General features: G+C 43.2%; 1 protein-coding gene across 5 annotated transcripts in view; it reads left to right on the top strand.

The window, feature by feature from the left end:
• The window catches only part of ST3GAL3 (ST3 beta-galactoside alpha-2,3-sialyltransferase 3), a 173,100-nt gene that overhangs the window by 111,787 nt on the left and 39,029 nt on the right, over positions 1-22,284 (top strand). For all 5 annotated transcript variants that reach the window (XM_084211755.1, XM_084211754.1, XM_084211753.1 and 2 more), the window contains 3 exons: positions 1,007-1,070; positions 8,846-8,941; positions 12,931-13,117. In XM_084211755.1, coding sequence (XP_084067881.1) covers positions 1,007-1,070; positions 8,846-8,941; positions 12,931-13,117 — 347 coding nt within the window. The remainder of the gene's footprint in view (positions 1-1,006; positions 1,071-8,845; positions 8,942-12,930; positions 13,118-22,284) is intronic.

The raw sequence follows: 22,284 nt of genomic DNA, 5'->3' as shown, positions 1-22,284 counted from the left end.
ACCAGATACAAAGAAGTTATATCTCACATATGAAATTCCTGATTTGAAGACAGTTAAATAGCAAAAGAGAATTTCAGGGAAATATATCTGTTTGCTTTGGTTTTGTTCTCCTCTTAGGCATCTGCTTAAGACCACAGTTAGAATCAGGATTTGGAGGCAGATGGACTTTTTGTCAAACCCAGTACAGACATTCTGAAGTTACTGGTACATTTGTAAATACAAACTAGCCAGAGCCTTACTGCTTCTTCGCCCTGGTTGGGTCATGGTAAAGGAGTTTGGATCTCTCTGGAGGAGAGAGGTGGAAAAATTAGGGACAAATGACAAAATTTAGAGGGATACAGAATCGAAAGTTTCCATAGCCAATAGAATTATTTGTATGTAATCATTGTGCTTCTGCAATTTAATGCATTTAATTTGTGTGTGTGCCCATGCTTGCATAACTTACATCCCCTGGTTGCTGCAGCATTCGCAGGGTATCAGTGTAGGCTGCAGTTCCACGGAAATTTCTTTATGCAATTATGGTGCTTTAACTGAAGAAAGACAGACAGAGGAACCTAAATTGAAAGTAACCCACAGAATAAAAAGCATCCATTTTAGCCTGGTTCTGTTCCTGCTTCCAGTTCACCTCTCAGCCACATAGAAGCTTTTCTGAAGGCAAGCAGTGACAGTGATGCTGGCCTTTTCATGTCTGAAGTGTTTGTGAGGCTGTCATCTCAGGGCAGGGGATATGAAATCACTGCTATAAAATGTACGGTGCTTGTTCCCTGTGACACTCTCCGTGCAAGGCAATTACACACTGCATCAGAATTTGGCACATAACATGTCTTTGCAGGCTGCGTGTGAAGGTCATTGTCCAGAGAAAACAGGAATATTCAACTTAGGCTCTCATTAGGAAGAACACTTTCAGTTCCTTCAAGTAACCGCTTCAGATGCTTTACTCCACCTTGTTTCTCGTTTCCGTTAGAAGTCAGAACTTGTTCCTAATGTCTTCTTCCTTTCTCCCCAGATAATCTGATCAAAGCCATCCTGTCAGCAACCAAAGATTATCGTCTAACTCCAGCTCTTGACAGGTAAGATGAGACCTTCAGAACAGAAGAGGTGATTCTTTTCCATACATCCTAAATAAATTTTGTTAGATGTTTTTTGCCAGAAATTATTGCCAATACATTTGGATGGGGATGAGTAAGTCAGGAGCTGAAACCTGAGTCCTCTTTAGAGTAAATCTGTAGACTCTGGAGACCTCTGTCAAGTCAAACATAAATAGAAAAAATAATTTCATTTTTGACTATTTCCTAGTCATTTGTTTCATATGTTGTTCCAAGACATCCTCTTGCCCCATTTTCAAATAGGTAAATAGCAGGTTTTCAATAAACACTTTGCTCTTTTCCAGCCTTTCTGACAAAGCAACAGAATCACAAGGAACTTTAGAAGGAAAGAAAGGACTGGCTTATTTCAACAATGTTTTTCTTTAATACCTCACTCTCAAAGTAGGAGTGTTTGGTTGTGTTGGCCAAGCCTGTGCTAGGATGAACAGGATAGCAGTCTCCTGGGTCCTGTGATGTTTGAATTGATGCCTTTAGAAGGAGCTCCTTTGATTCTTCAGTTCTGTTGTAGAGGTTGTTTCTGAAACTCACTGGCATGTTTACAATCAGCTTCCCAGTGATAGTTCTTTAGTCCTTCCTGTCCTTGCTTTTCTGTCATTCCTTCCATTTTTCCTGCAGGTTTGGTTTAGTGCCACCTCCCACATTAGGGGTAGTTTTTTTCAGAAGCTGTCAGAGGTTTTTACTCTGGGGCTTGAGCTCTTTTCAAAGTCCTGGTAATACATCTTTCCAGTGGTACTTGACCCAGGCTGACAATACAGTTCCTGCTTTCTAAACACATGGATTTTATTTCCTGGCCCAGCTCCCCTTCTGCCCACTTTTGGTGACAAAGTTCATAAGCTTAACCAGCCTTTGTGTAGGTCTCTGCATCCCTCATGCTGATTGTAGAGCTTGCCTGCTGTAGCTGGGAGTTACTCTCTGTGTGAAAGCTTATTCTTAGTCTTGCACAGTCTGTGTGTTAATTTAGGTTTCTTTGAAGTTTGCCTTGCCTCACAGCAGTGCCAGATAGGGTTAGCCTTCAGATTTTGGATTAATTTGAGAAATTATGTCTAGAAGGTAAAACTATTTTACAAATGACCTTCTTAGAGATTTTGCACACAACTGAGTCTCATCCATCTGGGGTTTATCTCAGTTCTGGTTGGAGAGTTAAGATTTAATCTGTTGAAAAATCCACATATAGACTTTTTCAGAAGGTTGCTCATATGAAATTAGTGTTAATGACAGAGGGCAGGTGGAAGATTCTTGCAGTGAAGGTTAATGTAGTTGTGACCCTTGCTGCTCACCTGTTTTTGAGGAGTAGAATGTTTCAGGCTTTTTAAAAGTAGTTTTGCAGGAGATTCTGAAACATGACGACTCTGGCATGAGCTGCTCACTTTAGTTTGTGTTCTTTATAATGAGTTTGGCACAAAGATAGGAAAGATCTAACACTCAAGTCCCATGAAATGTATGCAAAATCCATGAGATACCAAGTGCAAATGAGACCTCAGGAAAAGGCTAGACATTTATTTCTGGGGTTTTGCAGCAACAAGGTTTGGTGGTGTGTAAATACACAGATACCTTGGGGCAGTACAGTTTCCTTGGGAATGGTGATAAATCCTTATCAGTGGATGTTGGTTGTGTAGTACATATTCATCACAATCAAATACCTCCCAAAGCCCTTCCAAGTGAGCAGGTCTTAGGAAGGATAAAAACAGAAGTGTTTATGAGAGAAAGGGACTCAAGGAGGCTTGGGATAGCAAGCTGGAAAGTGAGAGCCTAAAGGAAGAGGTGGATGGAGTTGCAACAGAGGAGTTTTCAGGAGAAAGAGCTTGGGAACTGTAGGAGGTGTTAAGGCTGCCATAGTGCTGCTCTGGTAAACCAGCTTGGTGAGTAGGGCACAGATGAAAACTTGGGTATTGTTCCAGAAATGTTCTTCAGTTGTGGTCATCACTGAATCCCAGTGCTGGCAGCAAATCTGCCATTTTGGATTCCTAAAAGGTTGGTGGAGAAGGCTGGTAGAGGTAGATGAAGGCTAGCTCCTTTCTCATCTTGTCTCGAGCTCCAAGCAGATCCGAAGAGTTCCCCTCCATGGCAGCACCAGTGTGCCGGGGGCAGAGCCTTGGGTCTCTCCCTTCCTGCTCACTGGTCAAGGAGAACGTCCAGACCTCTCCCCTTTGCTCAACACCTTGAAGCAACTGGAGAAAGCCTGACTTAGGGGACCTTGAAAGGTCCCTTCCAACCCAAGCCATTCTTGGTTCTATGATAGAGAACTGAGAAAATGTCCTCTTTTGGAAGAATTAGATAAGAGACACAAGTCAAGTCTGTTAGGTTCAAGGGCTTGGGCTTGGGAGATCTTGTGAACTCTTCCACTTGTAGGCTCTCAGAAGTCCAGGGGGCTGATTCTAGAAGTAGGAAAAAGGCTCCGGGTTCACCTTCTTTTCAGAATGGAGTTACACCAACGTTTTCTCTGTTGGAAAGTCTAAGAAGCCATATTTGCAACTGGTCTAAGAAGCCATATTTGCTGCTGCTGCTGCCCTTCTCCTTGTGCTGCTGATATTGTTTAAAAGGGGACTTCAAAGTAGATCAGTGAGATGATTCCAGTTTTTGAGCTTTTCTCTCAACCCAGGTCATTCCAGTGACTTCATTTCCAGAGCTCCCCTCCCACTGAAGAGCTGCGTGGGCAGAGAGCTGAAAAGGCAGCAGGAGAGGCAGGGGCTGGGTTGGGTGGGGAGGGTGAGCACTGCCCAGCCCACTGGAGTAAGTGTTCGTGTAACTATACACTGAAGGCAGCTTTCCCAGGGGAAGGGTGGGAGAGGCAGGAAAGGTGAGGTCAGAGCAGTGCGTGAGAGCACAGAAAGGAAAGAGAGGATTAGCCTTATGTGGTGGAGGATCTCTACACCAAGCCTTTGGTCTAGTTCCTACCCAAGCTTCTCCATTAGTGCCCTCCTTCACAAAGCTGGTCCTTGAGAAGTTGCATTCACTTGCCTCCCATAAGCCCTGGAAATGAACTTTGTTTGATTATTCCTGTGCTAAAGGGCATCCTGATGCACCTTTCCTGACACAATGTACTGACATGGTGCTGAAATGAGGCAAACGTGATCCTTCCAGGTATGCGTGCACTTTTCATCATCCCGCAGCACCTTTGCCAACTCACTTCCACTAATCCCTCCATTGTGTTGTAGCTAGCAGCAGCTGGAGGGCATGTGAACAAAGGCTGTGGTTCACACCTGTAACACAGTGTGCATGGTGCCCTGCTTTCTTCATGACTCCTTATTCCAGCACCGTTGTGTTGAGTAGTAACCTGCTCCTGCTCCAGGGCACGGGGTAGGTAGAGCTGCAGTGATATTCAGGAGGGTGGTTACAGCTCACCCCTGAGCTTGTCTCAAAAAGTGTGGAGATCCAGGGGAGTTTGTCTAGAACCACTGACCTCTTCCTTCTGAGCTGGCGTGTCTTTCTCCCTAACACAGATGTCAGTGGGCCTCATATTTGAAACTTCTTTCCCTCCATTGGCTTTTCCGGGCCCACTTATGTTGCTGAGATTTTCATTGCTTGATTTAGTGGTTCCTCCAGTGGTCTGTCCCTCATTCTGCAAATGGATCAAGGCTTGATTTATAATTCCACAGCCCATCTGCTGGCTGGACTTCAGTGGATTTTTGGGTTACATCTCTGTGGCGATGACATGTAAATTTCCTATGAAAAGACATAAATATAAAAGCCTGACTGACGTTTTTTGTATTGCCTCCAGCTGGTAATGAAAGAAAACTGAGTTTGAACTTATAACTATCATAGTCTTTACTAATGCAGTATATTACCTGAACAAGTGAGGAAAGGATTTGATAGAAGAAGAGAGGTGTGTGTCACCCTCTGGTTCAGGTTGATAGCACCCATTTAAGTAACAGCAGGCAGATCAAACCAGAGTATGTTAAGCCTCCTTAAGCACCAGCTACCCTAAAGATGTATTTTTTAATTATTCTGTTATATCTTTCCTCAAAGCCTTCAGATCCAAAGTTGCATAAAGAAAGGCTTTGTGGTTTTTCTCCCCTGACAAATCCCTAAAGCACTTTGATAAGAGAGAAGAGGAAATAGGAATTGCTACAAAGCATACACATGTTTACAGTTCTATATTGTTCAAGAAAATCTGCATGAATCCGGCTTTTCGTGTAGGTGAACTGAACCTTGGAGTATCAGTGTCAAGAGTCTGTACATCTGGCTGCAGCTCCCAGCTTAGGGCTTTAGGGAGTATCTGTTGTGGAAAGTCCATGACCGTCCTTCATACCACCCTGGTAGCAAACTGAAACATGGGCTGTGTCTGATGTGCTCAATCCTTGAAATCTTCTGGAAAAGAAATAGGGCTTTGACATACTGTGTAAACAAGCACAAAGGTGTTTGCACACTTCTTTGTGGAGAAACAATTGAGCTGTAACTGATGCTGCTTGCACTCTGTATTTCTTCACCCAGAAACTTGCCTGGAGCCAGCAGTGACTGTGCAGGTTTCCCATGCTCAGGCACAATCAGTAGACAGAGCACATTTGAAAGAAATTTAAGCTGTTAGAAGATCAAAGATGAGACCTTAGGGTCAGAAAGTTACTAATGAAAAATCTTATCTGCAGACTTAAGGAAAAAAGGAGAATGCATTTAAATATGTCAGAACCATGAGGGTAGAAGAGTGGTTCAGACATGAAGCTGGGCAAAAGTGATTAACCTATCAATTACAATGAGTAAAGGCAGAACCATTCAGTTAAGTATTTGTTTCATTTTTGGGGGTAAAGATAGAAAGATGTCTCATTTTACAGCAATGATGAAATACTTCGTGATTCTTTTATTAGTAACTACAAGGATATGAAATGGCAATTATATGTCTTTTAAAGTCAATAAACACTGAAGAGTTAAATATAGAATTCTTGCTGTTATAACTGTTTGCTTTTTAGCCCTTCCTGGAATGTTTGAGAGAACAGCAAATGCTGTGCCATTCTTGGAGAGACATGGGAGATAATACAGAGGTAGCTGTAAGTTGATTCATTTGGTTTTGCAGGAAAAATCCTGCAGAGGACAGAGCCAGGATGGCAGCATAACTGATGTTATGTTACTTTGGGTTTGTGGAAATTAAATCTTGCCATGTAGAAGATATATTTTTAGATGAACTAGAAGCTTGAATGGTAAAGGTAAACTTTTAGAGGCACACATTAGTTATTTGTCTCAGTCCATTATGTTCTGTTTCTATACTACACCATTTAGAGGTATCCTTTTTAGGAATAGAATATGTTACACAGCTTTAAAAAGTTATTGTCAGGGTGGAGAATTAATCCTTTAGTGACACTTGTAGTGTAATCCTGCTGGCAGGTGTTCACAGGGGCTAAAACCAGTCTGGAGTAAATGTGAAATTCCACTAGGAAAATTTTCCAGAACCAAAGACTGGGAAAGTAACGAGCAGGAGGGCCAAGTCAGTCCTGCCTTTTTTGTTGCATCCTTCACTGGAGCCAAATCAAAAATCAGGCATCACTGAGGCAGCAATGCAGGTCATGTTTACAAGATGAGGATTATATTCTGAAAACCAGTGACTGTAAGAAGAGGACTGGAATGATGTAAGTGAAATCTCTGTGTAGAAGGCACTCCACCTTGAGCAGCATCAGCTCTGCATGTTGGTCTTCCAGAATCAATACTTTGGAGATCTGGGGAGAAGTTGAGAATTGTTCAGGGACATACTGCAAGTGTGAAGAGAAGAGCTGCCATACTGTGCAAGATGTCATGAGCTCAGTCCAGTTTGTTTGGTCAACAGAAGATTAGGAGTGGGGTTTGATCAGTCTATGAGTCCTGTGTGGGAGCAGGGCCATGAAGCTGCTGGAACAGCTTTGGCTGGTGGAACTGGTTCTTCTATCTGGTGTGCAGCAGCTCATGCTCACCAGTCTGTCCTGTGAGAGGCAGATGTTTATACACAGTGCTTTCTCAGTAAGTGGATCTCATGCAGATGTGGAAGGGACTGCTGACAGTAGATGGTGCTTTAATTTAGCAGAAAAGCAAAGAAAGCAATTAAGTGGTTTGAGGTTGAAACAAGCAGATCTGTATTCAGAATTGGTAAGAACATCCTGACAGTAAGTGGGAAGAGGATAGAGTGGAGTGCCTGGAGCTTGCAGCCTTTGGATTTCAGCACTGTGTTCTTCTTCAAAACAGAAAATTCAAAAGGAGTCATAGCTGAGAGACAGCTGAGTAGAGAAGGTACAGTATTTCACCCAGCAGTCTGTTTTTTAGGAGGTCAAACTTTCCTGTCATAATCATCAAAAGAGTGTATTTCCTTCTGAATTATCACTTGGCCAGAATTGAACTATGTCTCTTTCTTCCTCCTACAGCACCTTTTCCTTAAAGGTTTTGACAGAGTTGTTATCATCTTTGTCACTCATTTTGGTGTACTTGGGGCTGACTCTCCCTTCCCTCTTTCTCGCAATATACTGCTTGAACCAGATCTTGTGTCTGATTTCTCCTTGTTGCCAGAGCTGGTTTGCTTGGGGTTTTTTTTGCTATGCCACCATCTATAAAATTCTTTCTCTAGTGTGGTTTGATTATCACAAGCACAGGCTTCTTTAGCCCTTGGGGATACTGGGCTAATATGTCCATCTGCATAAGGAAGTTTTTTCTTTTTCAAAAGCTTGGATCTGCAGTGGAACTTTATCTGGGCAGGGGAAGCTGTTCCTGAACATTTCTTGGTGCTGTTAATTCTGCACGTGTCTCTAGCTAATGTCTCTGTCAGCAGAGTGACCTTCAGTGGTTTAGCTGAGTCTTTAAGTGCCCTCCAGCCCTGCTCTGCAGAAAGGGACCCCACATAAACACAGCTTTCCTCATGCTGGCTCTTTAGACTGTTCACAGAGAGGACAGCCTAGAAGTGACCAGTTGACTGTGCCTGGGACTAGGAAGGCTGCCTGGTTCAGGGATCTGCTCCAAACAACTGATTGCCTTGGACCCTTTCCGAAAAAGGCCCTGCAGACACGTATTCCTTCAGTGAACTACCAGAGATGGAGGCACACTGCCAGAAGATCCAGCTGCATTTGGGATTAGATGGCTGGAAAGAAATCCTTTCTCTGTCTTCAAAACAAAATCGCTTTTTAACATCTGCTGCAGAGAGTTCTCGTGACTCAGGGTTCCACGAGAAACTGTTCTCTTCCTTCTCTTTCCTGTTTCTTTGTTAATTAAGGTTATTTTCCTTCCCTTTCCTCACCTATTGTGTCTCCAGATACATTTCCTACTGGACAGGCGTGTGGGGAGGGGTGTCTATTTTTCTCTCAATCTAATGTTTTTCTGTCTCTTGAAGTCTTATGATAACAGCAGCAATTTTGCTCTCAACAAGGTGAGCACACCCCAGATACCTGGCGAGATCTGCCTGCACTCATAAAATTGCTTGGAGAGAAGACTTCCTCACTAAGCCTTTGGTTTATTGTTATTTCAGTGCTGAATGAATAATGAGATGGTTCAAGTAAACAGATGGGTTTGATTCAAGCCCATCATACCAGGGGTGTGTGGGGAGAGGAGCTGCTTGTCCTGACAGCTCATCTCATTAGGCCACACGTGGTGTGAGGTGTTGAAAGTAGTTTATCACATGTAATGCCTGGGCATGATGAGGTGAGCTGGGGATCAAGTGTATCTCTGTCCCCCCTCTTAATTCTTCATATTTACAGAGGTTTCCTGTAGTTCTCAGATGCATGCAAACTAAATATGTGCTCTCTGTGTGTTTGAAGTTCTGTTACAAAAATCACTTCTCTCCTCTGTTTCTTCCACAGTCTCAGCTGCCGGCGATGTATTATTGTGGGAAATGGTGGAGTACTTGCAAATAAGTCATTGGGGTTAAAAATTGATGACTATGATGTTGTTGTCAGGTAAGTCTTTGGCATTACAGTTCTTGTCCCATATTCAGTTTCTGTATCAGTGCACTTGCCATGCAGGGAAACTTTAACTAGTGACAGTATCCCTTTGTATGGAAGCATTAACTCACAGGGAGAGTAAAAATAGACATGAGCTTAAAAAGGTTTGTTATAAATGATGATCACATCAAAGGGTAAAGACATTCCTCAAGCTTTCTGTTTTCCACAGCTTCTTGGGAATGTGGTCTCTTGTATGATATCACTTGAACCTTCCCTTCATAGCTTCTTTCTAAAGCTGCTTTTGTGATGCCCTTAGGTGGTCAAGCAGTAACTCACACTGCTGGATCTGCTCCCAGATATATTCCTGTGGTAGCTCAGGACAGTATTAATAGTCCTGCACGTGTAGCATTCCCCAGGAACTGCACCTCACAGTTAGGATGGGCAGGACTAAGAATGCTGCAGCTTAGGGTATTAGGAAGCAGGAGGCCTCTATGAGAGAGGACCCAGCAGTGATTGAACATCTCTAAGTGTGCCCTAGAAACTGGCAATACTTTGGCTCTGTTTCTCTGCAGATGACAATGTTGAATAAGGCAGTGGAAGCAGAGGGGTGGGAGTGCCAGGGACCACAGTCAGGGTTAGGACTTCTTGCTTTTGCTGAGGACCTGGATCATGGCCATCTCAGAATGCCTGAAAAACGTGCTGATATGTGAAATCACAGGTCTAGTCATAACTCTCAGTAATAAATCTGTCAAGTCAGGGAGGCGTTCTGGGTGACTGGAGATTAACAAACATAATACCTGTACTAATGGAGAGTGAGAGAGTGCGTGTAGGAGGGAGGGAGGATGTGCTCTAGGGAGCTACAGTCCCATTAGTCTGACCTGAAAAAAAAATGCAGTTTTCTATCAGGTTTTGAGTAACAAAATATTATTATGGTAAATAATAAAAGCGGGATAAACTGCAATGTAAGTTTATAAAACTGGTTTAACGTAGCCTAAGTTGGTATTTTTTCCTTCGTACAATAACTGATTTTGTATTAAAAGAAATGCATCTGATGTAATCTCTCTCAACTTTAATCAGCTTTAGGATGTGGTGGCAAATAGCAAATTCTTTGCTAAAGGTAGAAGAAAGAAAGGGATTAATAAAGGAATTTAAGGCAGGTATTATTTAGCACAGTCTCTATTCTCTCCCATGTGTAAGGAAAGAATAGGACAGAGAGAAATAAATAAGGACAGAGAGAAATAAATATCCTCTAACTCTGGACAAAAAGACCAAGAAGATCCCTTTCAGTCTTTGATTCCTGTGAATGGTTCCCTGCTTCTCCATCAATATGCTCGACACAGGGATGGCTGTTCAGAGCAGGACAAAATTTTTGCAACCCTTCTCCTAGTTCATCCCACTATCAGTTGATAACAAAGAGCTCTTATTCCTCGTCATAGTCGGGTGACTTGTAGTTATTTCAGCTGAATTAAAATGCAGTTTATAGCCTTTCCTTGGGCTCAGGTTATTAAAAAAGTAGCAAAAAAACAGTTTCAATCCATCTGGTCTAAGCCACCCACTAAGATTTACATCAGAAAGGCCACTATTTAATTTCAAAATGAAAACTTCAACTTTTTCTCTCCACATCAGTAAATCTATGTCAGTTTGCAAGCTGGGAGGATAAGAGGGCAGCTAAGCACCTGTGCTGTTGGTGGGATGGATAAAGGAGAGAGAAGTCAACTGTAAAGGTTAAATGAAGCCAGGTGCTTGGATATGTATCCAACCGCTCGCTTTATTCCTGTGGAAGCTGGGGAAGTCCCACGTATTATAACATCCTTTTTCATACACTGAAGAACTCATTTGAAGGACGATATTTGGGACCTAGGGAGTGAATTTTAAATGAAAAAATGTGCTACATTTGTGGACAAAGGAGTGACCCAGCAGTATGTGGAGTTCTTGAATGCCTCCTGTGTTACCATGTGAGGTTTGCTAATTGCAGCAAGAAATGTTGTTCTTTGCAGGGAAGATAGTCCAATTCAGCTTTGTCAGTTCTAAAAGAGCTTGGAGTGAGTTACTGTTTTTCTTTAACTAGACATTATCAGATTTCAGTGCAGATGTTATTCCCAGCTGTCACACTATTTACCTGGCAGGACTTCTTGCAGCAGTCAGTCATCAGTGCTCTGAAATGCCTCCTTAGAATAGATTGCAGACTGGACAAAAATAAGTGTGTATCAGAAATTCCTGATTAGAACCAGATAGGGATTCACCTGATGGTGATACTTGAGTGGTATCTGAAAAGATCTTCATGGTGGCAGGGTTAGGAGTTAGTGTCTCCATAGGTAATCAGTGAACACAGAAAGAAAAACACTCTGGAACTTCTTGTGGAGAAAACTGCCTGTCCGTGGGCAGTACAAGGAGGCCTGAGGTCCTAACTGCAGGCACCTCCTCATCCTAAAGAAAACAGATGAAATTATGTAAAACTTGCTTTCTTTGCAGAATATTGATAGTATTGGTAGTATTCTGTTACATTTAGAGCTGCATGCTTTTGCTTTGTATAGCGTCACCTACCCCAAAGAGACACAACACCTTAAAGTTTAAATACTGCCCACAGAAAAAGTGAGTGGTGTGTGAATGTGAATGTGCCATCAGCAACAGAGGAAAAAGCAAGGGATCAGGCTAGCTGGGAGCATTGTACTCAGCTCTACTTCCTCAAAGTCAGGCTACAAAGGGTTTATAAACCATGGGAAGAGACTTCATCTGCTGTATTCATTGTGATGGTACTGATTCTTAAATTGTTTTCCTTTAATATTTTATTCCTGATGATAAAATAAGTATTTTTGCTAAAAATGCCTAAGAATGTATTTCTTTAGATTTTGAATATGATTTCAGATTGTATGGAGATTCTTATTCTACTAAAAGTTTTCCAATGTAAAATGCTTACCCAGGCTAAAAAAGACAAATCCAACATTCCTACATGGCAAAATTTGCAGTATATGGAACAACACCAAGTTCAAGAAGGCTGCAATAATTCAAGCAGGCAATCCTGTGCCATCAGAGGCTGCTGTTTGATGTCAGCAAGATTTGTATTCCAAGTTACGTGAAATTGCCTCAGCTTTGGGTTTTTAGTCTTGAATAGAAATTCTGAAAACTTTAATGTCATGAAAGTCATCATGGCTGCAGTTTGCTTTTTCAAGGGAAGAATTTTTATTCCTGAGAAATACTTTAACAAAAGCACAGGTAAATATGTAGCATCTCCTTAGAAATCAGCATCCCCAAGAGCAAAGCTGTGTGGCTGCTTGAGTGTTTTCAGAGTGGGATGCACTTCCCCTGCAGAAATTCCTTGGAGCCTGTGAAACTGCAGTGGTGCTGAGCTTTACCCCAGCCCAACCTCTTCCTCTGTGCTGGCATTGCAAGGCAGCTCACTCTCCTGATGGGCCAGTCTGGGGAATTAAAGAGGTGCAGATTGATCCTATGGGATTTTTTGGACAATTATTAGTTGGCTTATTTCTCTATGCAGCCTCACTGCAGGTGAGTGGTGTAAGCTCTAGGCTGGGGTTGAAAAATGAGACCAGCTTCAGTTTGTTTAAACTGATGAGGAGCTTCATCATCTCTTTCAGCACAGCCTTGCAGAACCCAACTAACACATCAAAGGAGCAATGGGCCGTTAAAATATTAATGCTTAGTTTGTTACTCTAAATGTGCAAGGACAATATTCTTCACTTTCCTTTTCCAAAGCCTCCAACCCTATTTAGATCACAGGAGTTGATATGCAGAAATGGTTTGCATTATATTCAATGATAGAATTTATGTAACTTCTAATTAAGCTGTCGTCGCTTGCTACAAACCTCCGTAAGTGTTTGTGGATGAAGAACTGCAAGAATTAAGATTTGCTGCTGTGGTAGCTGCTACAGGGAGTTCCTGCCCAGCAGTGGTTGCTGTGCCATCAACACCCAGGAGCTGGGAATCTGAGTGTAAGGGGGAAGTGTCGCTGTAAGTGACAGTGTCTCTTCTCTCTGGTTGCCCTGCAGGCTGAACTCGGCTCCAGTGAAGGGCTTTGAAAAAGATGTGGGTGGCAAGACAACGCTCCGGATCACTTATCCTGAAGGTGCAATCCAGAAAATGGAGCAGTATGAGAAGGATTCCCTGTTTGTTCTGGCAGGATTCAAATGGCAGGATTTCAAGTGGCTGAAATACATTGTTTACAAGGAGAAAGTGGTAAGAACGCTGTCAGCTGACGCTGTGAAGGTCACCTAATTAGTAATGATGGGCAGACATTGTATCACCATCCTATCTGCCACATTTTGGTCTGAGGAGAGTTCCACTCTGTGTCCTGCTGATTTTTAAGTGAAGAGTTTCTTTACCTACACGGACTTCAGCTTTAATTATGTTCTACAAAGACATCTCTCTGTAATCTGTGTTGCATCACAGACCAGGCTCGGTATTCAAGATTGTTAGTGTGCACTACAAACAATTAAATTCATTTTTAGTTATCTTAAAGAATATTTTAAAGGACCAGATTTTGCATGGATTTTATGGACTCTTAGGATTTAAGAGCAGAGGAAGGAAGAGAGTAATGGGAAAGGGAAGAAATGGGAGTTTGAGGACAAGGATGTGATGTCACAGGAGGGGAGGAGGAGACAGCAGCAGCAGCACAACTTGTTGAAAAGGCTACAATCAGACTTAATGTGGTCTCCTGAATAACACAAGCCATTATATTTTGCTCAGTTACTGAGATTCGTGATTTGTATTTGGTTAAAGTATCATCCAGAACAACAGTATCAAGTCTCATTTTAAAACACTGAAATGGTGGATACACTGCCTTGCCAATGTAAATATTTTACCCCCTCATTTGCATGAGTGCACTTCTGAAGCACCATGGACCTGTTAATAGTCAGGGTTGCTCTCTTTAATTCACCTACCCAGAAAAGAATCAGGTTATGATCAATGACTTCTCATTCAGTGGATGGTTTGTCTGTCAGGAAATCCCAAATAAAAAAAGAGTAAAGTTCTTGTTTTACAAATCTTATATATATATATATATATATATCTTTTCAAATGTTGCTTAATGATTTTTCAGCAAATAAGAAGACAAATGGATTAGCATTCAGGGCATGGCATATTATATTATGTGTTTAGAGACAGAGAGAGGAGGTTGGCAGCTCACCACATACATAACGAAACAGTCTGGGAATATCATTATATACAGTTGTTACACAGAGGGCCTTGAGGGCTCATACTTTGCTCTTGTCTAACACTGGCACCAACTTGCAATTATTTTCTTGCTACCAGACAGATGAAGTTACCTGTCAACTTCTGGGCAAGCACAAGTGGGCTTTCGTAACATGGATAATTGAGTCAAAAGTAATTTTCTTTGCTTTATGTCAGGCTCTTGTTCCTCATTCAGGGAAAGGGAAAGCCCTGGCAGTGTTAGTGCCCTGCAACACAAATGCAGTTGCAGAGACTCCTAGTGTTTAGCTTGAAGCTCAAAGGATGGGGTGGTTTACTTCAAAACAAATTTAATTTCCCCCTGATGCTTGCAGTCTAGTCATCATCAGTAGATTCTTGTGTGGTATCCCCTGCTCTTGGAAAGGTGCAGAAAATAGTCTGTTAAAACCTGCTAGACTGGGGAGAGTGATTGCAGTTCTCTTAGCTGTGTGCTTCAGTGCCCAGATTGGCAGAGAGCAGAAAGAACTTCAGCTTTGTGCATTACTTCAGTGTTCTTCTGATTGGCTCCTTATCCTTCTGTTCTTCAGAATAAACACTCTGAGGTTTTTTCAGTTCTTTTAGGTGATGTTTTCCAGATCTCTTAATTCCTGTTGCTCTTTTGAATGTTTGTAGTTAATTCATCTTTTTCTTAAAGAGCAGTGCCCAAAAATGTACAGACTACAGCAAAAAAGAGGAGCAAATAGATAATTCATTAACCTCACAGTTCTCATTCTTTATACATCCACTCTTTCTGTGGCCTTTTCCACAATGGCATGGAACTGAAGGTGAGTGCTGGGTTCCTGGAGACTCCAGGTCTCAGGAAGAATTGGAGAGCAGACACTTCCCCCACTCCACACCCTGTGCTTGTGCTGTTGGCTCCTTGTGCCAAAGAGCAGCACTGTGCACTTGTCCCTACCGATCCTTTCTTCCAGAACACTCCTCCAGTTTGCCAAGTTCCTTTGGCAGCCTTCCCAGCATACGTGCCATTCTTTCCAGATTCATGTCCTCTGCAATTTAATAAACATACTTTTTACTTCATCATCCAGGTTGATAATGAAAACACTAAACAATGTTGGTTCCTAGGCAGACCCCAAAATATTAATATCTTTCCATTCCTAGAGTGAGCCCACTGAGCCTCCTGGATAGTTTTTTGGCCACTTCTGAACTTGTATCATGCTTGTATCATCAATAATGCCTTTGGCATGTTTGTGAAAGGGATCTGTCAGAAATTTTACTGAATTCCAGTCCATATCGTGCTTCTCCCCTGAGATAATTTTTTGTCTGTATAAAGATTTTTTTTTTTAAATAATTCACTCTTGACAAATCCACCTGGGTTGCTACTCAGTCTGTTTTGGTTTTTTTTTCAGGTGCTTACAAATAATTAATCCTGCTATTCTGAGAATTGAAATCATAATTCAACTCTCTTCTCTTTTTTGCCTTATTAAGTCTAGGCACTACTTCTGTCCATTTTTCAATCCTTTGACCCCCTACCTTTTTTTGGGTTTTGATACCCCAAAGGGAATCAATGCTAGCTCCTGAGCCTGCTGAGCCAGTTCATCGAGTACTTTAGGATGCAGCCCAGGTGGCTGGAAAACATCTGTCTTGTGCTCTCATCTGATTTCTCTCTACTTGAGGCTGAGATCTCGCTGTCATTGGCTTTAGCTGCAAGCAGGTGGCTCACACAGCTGCTTTTTCTAGAGGAACCCAATGCAGAAAGTGCTGTCTCTTAGGTAGGAATGACCCAGTGGAAGGCTAGCAGTGCTGTGGGAATAGCACGTAGGCGTCTGTTTGTTCTGGTAGTGTGTGTCAGTATTTTCATCAGTGTCTGGTAGGTTCAAAATGACAAATGCCTGCCCAGTGCTCTCTGTGTGTCAAGAGTTTGTTTCTCTCTCAGCTGATTTTCCAGAGACAGAGGAGTTTCTTCCTTTCCTGGATTTATGTAGAGGCACTTGCATGACCTGAGAGCTCTGTATGTCACTGTTGCTTATTCCTTATCTGACACGTCCATCTGCAAGACTTTGTGCAGAGACACTGCAAACCAGTGGTTACAGTCAGGACTCTGGCCTCAGGATGGAGAGAAGGAAAATGGAAGCATTCTGCTAAAGAACACAACTGCTGAGGAAGTCGACCTATTTCTCAAAAAACAAATGGGCTGATCTCTGTCCTCTGATGTTTCCTTTGTCTGTGACTGTTGATGGCAACTGCACGTGTCCATGGTGCAGTCACAGGTGGGTAATGAGACCTTCTGAATTCCTTCAGGCACCTGGAGCAGCTTGAACCTGCTGGACCAGAGATTCCAGGCCAGGTACTGGGATCCTTGCTTAGTCCTCTCTTGAGTAAGTGAAATCAAAGGGAGCTTATTGGAGAAAGAGTAAATGAGAGTGGCTATTTATTGCTGGGTCAGTGGTCAGATAAGCATATTCTCCCTGCAGCTGAGAGGGATTTGCTCTGTGTTGTGTTAGTCTTTTGGCAGCACTTGCATACTGAGAAAGGGATAAGTGCTGTGTAGAGAGGAGGATTTTCAGGAGATGTTATAAGGAAAATGAATCAATGTGATGCAGAAGCTTTAGCAGAATAGTGAGGCAGGGGATTTTATTTCATACGGTCTGGTGCAACAGCCTTTCTGATTTCTGTGTGGTGCCTTAGTGCCCTGGGAGACACTGTGTCCTGAAGGAGGAGCAGTGGAATATGGCCATAAGGAAATGTAAAAGCTCAAATGCTTTTTATTTCACACTAAACCAGAAAAATCTGGAAGCAAGTAAAAACTTGAGAGAAAACATTAACCTAGAGAAAGGACAGTTTGGCTAAATGTTCACTGTCAACAGCAACACAAATGTAGTCTCCATCACAGAGTTCAGTCAGAGCTGGCACTGCAGATTGAAGCCTTGAGGGAGATAGAGCGTAGTGTATCACCAGAGAATGTAGACCTGCCTTTAAGAAAGGGAAGGGGGGGTGAATCCAAGTGACTCAAACGCTGGTAACCTGATTTCAGTCATTTGACAAGCATTGCAATAAACTAAAGGAGAAAATCATAGCACTGGTTGGAGCTAGAAGTAGTATGGGATGGAGAAAGGTGACATGGGCAGCAGAGGGGAATATTGCACCATGCTGACCTAATAAATCTGTCCAAGTGGAAAGGAAGTGGGTTGGAGTCCCAGAGCCTGCAGTTCCATGAACTCATGGCTGTTGCAGAAGGGTCACAGATGTGAGCTGTTCGTGCCTCTGTGGTGACTGGTCTGGCAGTGCTGACTTGGAATCATTGCTGTAAGAGCCTGTGACACTCGCAGGCACCCCTGTGCTGATGAAACAACTGCTGCCAGTGCATCCCCAAAGGGGGATTACTCATGGACAGTCCCTCAGAACAGTTAAACTTTCTCCTGGACTTTTATTTTTGCCAAGAGACAAAATCTATATATATTGTAACCCACCCCACTGCTTCCCAGTGCTTGTACCCTCCTGCATTTGCCTGACAGAAACTATTTCTGAATACACAAAGTACCAGAGGAATTGCAGAGGGATAGAGGCTTGGTCATGTATTGCTTCTTAAAATAATGGTCAAAAGCTGAAAGTTTCTCTGTCGCATGGAAAGTAGATGCTTCCTGAAACAAACAGGATTTTACAAGCTCCAGATATGCAAAGCAGCCATCTCAGCCTGGTGCTGAGGCCAGTTCCAGGGTGGTTTCTTGGCTGTCATTAGTGAATTAGAGGGAGCTCTCTGGCTTGCTAGGGCTCACATCCCTGAACATCTGGCACATGGCAATAAAGCAGCCAAGTGAGGGCAAAGGTGCCACTAGAAATTGGCAGCTCACAAGCTTCCTGCTCATGTGGTAATGAGCCTGTGGATGATTGCAGTGGGAATCTCTGCAGCCTTTGCCAGGAGGAGTCACTTGTGCAGAAAGTGCCTGTGGCACCCAGAAGTTCTCTTTGATAGTGAAAGTCATAGGAGCAAGTGAGCACCTGCCTGTGAGAGAGGCCAGGCTGGGCTGTCTGTCCCTTGCAGGGACACGTCTCTGACAGCTGGCACACAGCAGTGGTGCCCAGCAGCCATCAGGGCATGACAATAACCCCTGCTCCTGTGTCACAGCATGTGACTGCTGCTTCAGAGACCTTGTGGATGGAGCACTGGGGAAGGTTTTATTTAACTTTTTATTGGGGAACTACATTATTGCATTAACCCAACAGCATACTCCTAGCTGTGGTAGAATGTGTGTTGTGATACCTTCCTGGCACAATCAGTGAGTGTTGCTGTGCTGCAGCCAAGGCCAGACTGTTGCCAGCACTTGTGCTGTCTGCTGAGCTTTTGTTTAGAGCTCCTCTTCTTCCATCAGTTAATGGCCTTGTCATGCTGCATGTTTGCAAGGGCAGCCTGTGAATGTCACAGCCCTGGAGTTCGCTGTGGATTCCTCAGATTATGAAATAGCCTTACCTGTGGGCTGGTTTACATCCTAAAACAAGCCTGAGGAGCCATCATGCTTCTCCTGTCATCTTCAGGAAAACAGTGAGGCTGTGAACCTGTTGCTTTCCCATCCCAAGGAAAGCTTCATTCACATGCCTGTATTTCCACTTGTTTGGAACTTGAGACCAGCACTTGAGCAGGTGATTTCTCTGGGTCTGCATTAGGGAGGGAGAATCTGCTTTTTCCAGTGCTGTCCATTGCCTTTGGTGACAAATTGAGTGGCCACTGCTACTGGCAGATTCACTCCAGAGTTTGCTTTTGAATTGCAAATATTTTCTTTCCCTTTTCTCCTCCAAGGGGCTTGTTGCTTTAAATGTCTTGTGTACAGTGGGTCTTTTCAGGTTTTCATGGATTGTGAGAAAGATGTGGGGATGTGGGATGAGTCTTGGGACAGCATTCTGGTTTGGTGGAGCTGTAAACCCACTGTGAGTTTTCTTAGTCCATTGTGAATGCAAAGCTTGGTTACAGATTTGTGGTGCCTCATCCTGTGCTGAAACAGCTTCAGCCCATCTGCTTAGAGATGTGCCTGGGTGGGCACTGCCTTGTGTCTCCTGCTCTCCTTGGACCCAGCTGAAAGGGAACAGAAGCTGCTCCATATAAACAAGAAAAGCTTTTGAATGGAGAAGTCATCTTAAGGGTTGTTTAATTTCTTTCACAAATTTGAGTTTTCACCTAAATAGCCATTTATAAATAATCCCTTCAGAAGTATAATTTAGGAAGGCATGGCTGGTGAGTAAGGCAGCCAGGCTGCTCGAGGGACATGATGAGGCTTGCAGTGAGGAAGAGGCAAGAAAGCCTTTTCATTGCTGGTTTTCATGTGGTCCTAGCACATGGTTTAAAAACCATTTCTACACACAGAGTGTGGGGGAATTCTTGGAGGAGTTGTAGCAGGGAATAACCTACCACATGATCAGGGTTGTTCAGTGTCTCAGTCAAGGCGACTGAGCCATGACTAAATGTTGAAGCACAGAAAATACTTTGTAAGTATTGAAAGTGAAAACATGAGGCAGACTTTTCTGGCTCCTACCAAATGTCTGACTGAGAAGATGAGGTGGGAGAGTCTCTGTGATGCATTCTGTGGAGAATATGCCATATTCCTTTACCAGACAGTAGCTGGAAGTTAGCTTGTCTTTCTGGTATGATTGTTTTGACATCATTGTTTGGGTTTTAAGGTTTTGATCTCTCTGGCTCTGTAGAAGCCTAGTCCATACTGCCTGGGGGGTTGTGCTGCCATGGTCAGGAGCTGTTTCACCATTGCAGTGCATTGGTGGGAATGGCCCAAGAGAACCATGGAAGACTTGCATGTGGAAAAAAAACAAAAACCTTTTCTGTGACTGGCCTAGGAGATCAGAGCAATTTCCAGAAGATTTAAGAAGTATGAACCCTGGTGCCCTATGAGAGAAGGTAAGCCAGTTTTTTCTAGTCATGGTTAGAAGAAAGGCTGGAAAATATGTAGATATGCTATATAAAACATTGTGCCAGTTGACCAAGACAGGGAGAAAAGTTTAGTTGTGTATTTTGTGATTTTTAACAAGCTTTCAGGTAGCACTGTGGTGAGGACCATACAGAAACCTCAGTAGGCAAATGACCCAGTTTGCAACGTGGGCCTTGGGGGAGATTTCCTGGCCAGATTCCCAAAGGAAGGTTGTTGGTATGGGAAGTGCAGGCTGGAGCTTGCCCTTCATACATACCTGCCTGCAACAGCGTGATGAGATTAGGCAGGTCACTGCATAGCTGAGAGCTGCTCCTACCCAGGCATGCACAGGGTGTCTGTGAGTGCACTGTCAGCATCAGCTGGTGGCAGGGGCTGCTCTGCTCCCTTTACATTCAATGTTGCCAGGTGGATGTGTCCTGGGCAATAAAATGTGCCCACCTGGATTGGGTAGCCATTAATATCTACAAGTCTGTAACCATTCACTTAAGCTCATGGGGCAGATGAAGAAATTAAAAAATGGCCATGACCACGCTATTTCCTGGATGAAAAAAATCCAGGTGTCAAAAGTTTGCAAAATGTCTATACTTGTAGGAATGACATCATTGATTACTCAATTTGTAGACAGCTTTTCTTTAAAATGAAAACACAAATTCTTGGTGTGTCTGGCCTTCTAGTCTTTTCCACACTATGCTTGGGTTTTGTCCTTTTTTTTTTTTTGCCCCTTGCTTTGCTTGCTGTTACCTAACACCAGTCATCCTTGCCCTATAGTTTTATTAATGGAGGAGAAGCATTTAGCCATGCTAGGCATCAGCAGTCCTTAAAGAACCTTTATCCCACATCTGCCAAGACAGCATCATCTTCATTTCTGGCTCAGTAATCCCAGCTGTAACGTGAAAACCAGAGAGCTCCACTCAGATTTTTATTTCTTTAGTTTCTATTCCTGTACATCATTCTTAAATGAAGAGACCCAAACAAGATTTACCCCTGAAAAGACTGTATCATTGCCCTAGTAGGACATCCTTTCTGGGATTGCCTACACATCCTGCTCTATCCTGAGACAATTTCTTCCTAATTTTGTCACCATCTAATCTCTTCTGATGTCTGTGGCCATACAGCTGACAGTTGCTGCTCTCTCCCAGATATTCAATCACTCCTTCCTTCTCAACCAAAGTCAAAAAAGATGAGCAATTTAGAGTTGCAGTTTTTCCACATTTTGAAAAGTCAGTGTGAGGGCCAGCTGAAGAGCAAGTGCAGATGTCTTGCAAAGGCACCAGGAGGGTGCTGATGTTGCACTCACTCTGTTTGGCAGGCTCTGGCAGTATTCAGACACCAGCATTATGCAAATCCCGGCAGGTGCATTTCAGGGTCGTGGTGCCTGTAAACTCAGGTTGCCTGCCTTGATGGGAATAGCTGAGCCAATGTAAAGAAGGAAATCCCAAATCTGATGGTGATCTTCATGCAACACACACAATTCCATAAACAGCAGAGCTAATGGAATTGCCTGGTTGCCTGTGGGTTTGTCGTGCTCCCTTTGGCACCACAGTGCTCTCGGATATCCCCCAACTTCCCTTGCATGGCCTCACCTCCACCTGGCCTCTCCAGCAGCAAGGTGTGTGTCTGTCCCCCCAGCCACAGGCAGTTCAACCACCCTTGCAGCCCCTGCCTGCTGAGGGTGTTGCATGGCCCACGTGTGCAGCTGATGTTCCTCCAAGCAGCGAATCCAGCTCGTGGGAGAGGTGCCAGCAGTGAGGCTGAGATGTCCCCCAGAGGGTGTTGGCTATTCGTGCAACTGCTGGTAGAATAAAGATGTTCTGTGTTAACACTTCAGTAAAGGACCACAGGAATCATTTGAAGTCTGCAAAGCCTCCCTTAGCCTGAGAGATTTGAGTTCAATTTATTTAGTTACGGAGTTCAATTTATGTAGCTTATGCATGAGATTTTGGGGGGATTTACTTGTAGTCTCTCTCTCTACCTAGAGGGAACATTTTTTTCTCACAAGAGTTTTTAATTTTGTAGGAAGAAGTGTATCTGAAGCTAGGCAAACGACCAAAAAAGGCAGCACATTTATATCAGTATAAGTATTTTTGCTACATCTGCCCTACAGGCTTGATGAATTTGCTCTTGATGTCTTGAAATCAAGACTGGATATCTTGGTCAAGTTCCACTCAAACAGTGTGAGAGTAAAGGACTGGAAGGAGAAGTTGCTGGTGGAGGAGCACTGCTCCCTGCTATGCAGAATATCCAGAAGGATTTCAGCAGGATTTCTCTCAGCCTCTCAGGCCGTGC

This window comes from Fringilla coelebs, assembly GCF_963513975.1.
Source record: "Fringilla coelebs genome assembly, chromosome: 9".
Taxonomy (NCBI): domain Eukaryota; kingdom Metazoa; phylum Chordata; class Aves; order Passeriformes; family Fringillidae; genus Fringilla; species Fringilla coelebs.
The sequence above is the reverse complement of the archived record's forward strand: the minus strand, read 5'-3'. Positions and strand labels throughout refer to the sequence as shown.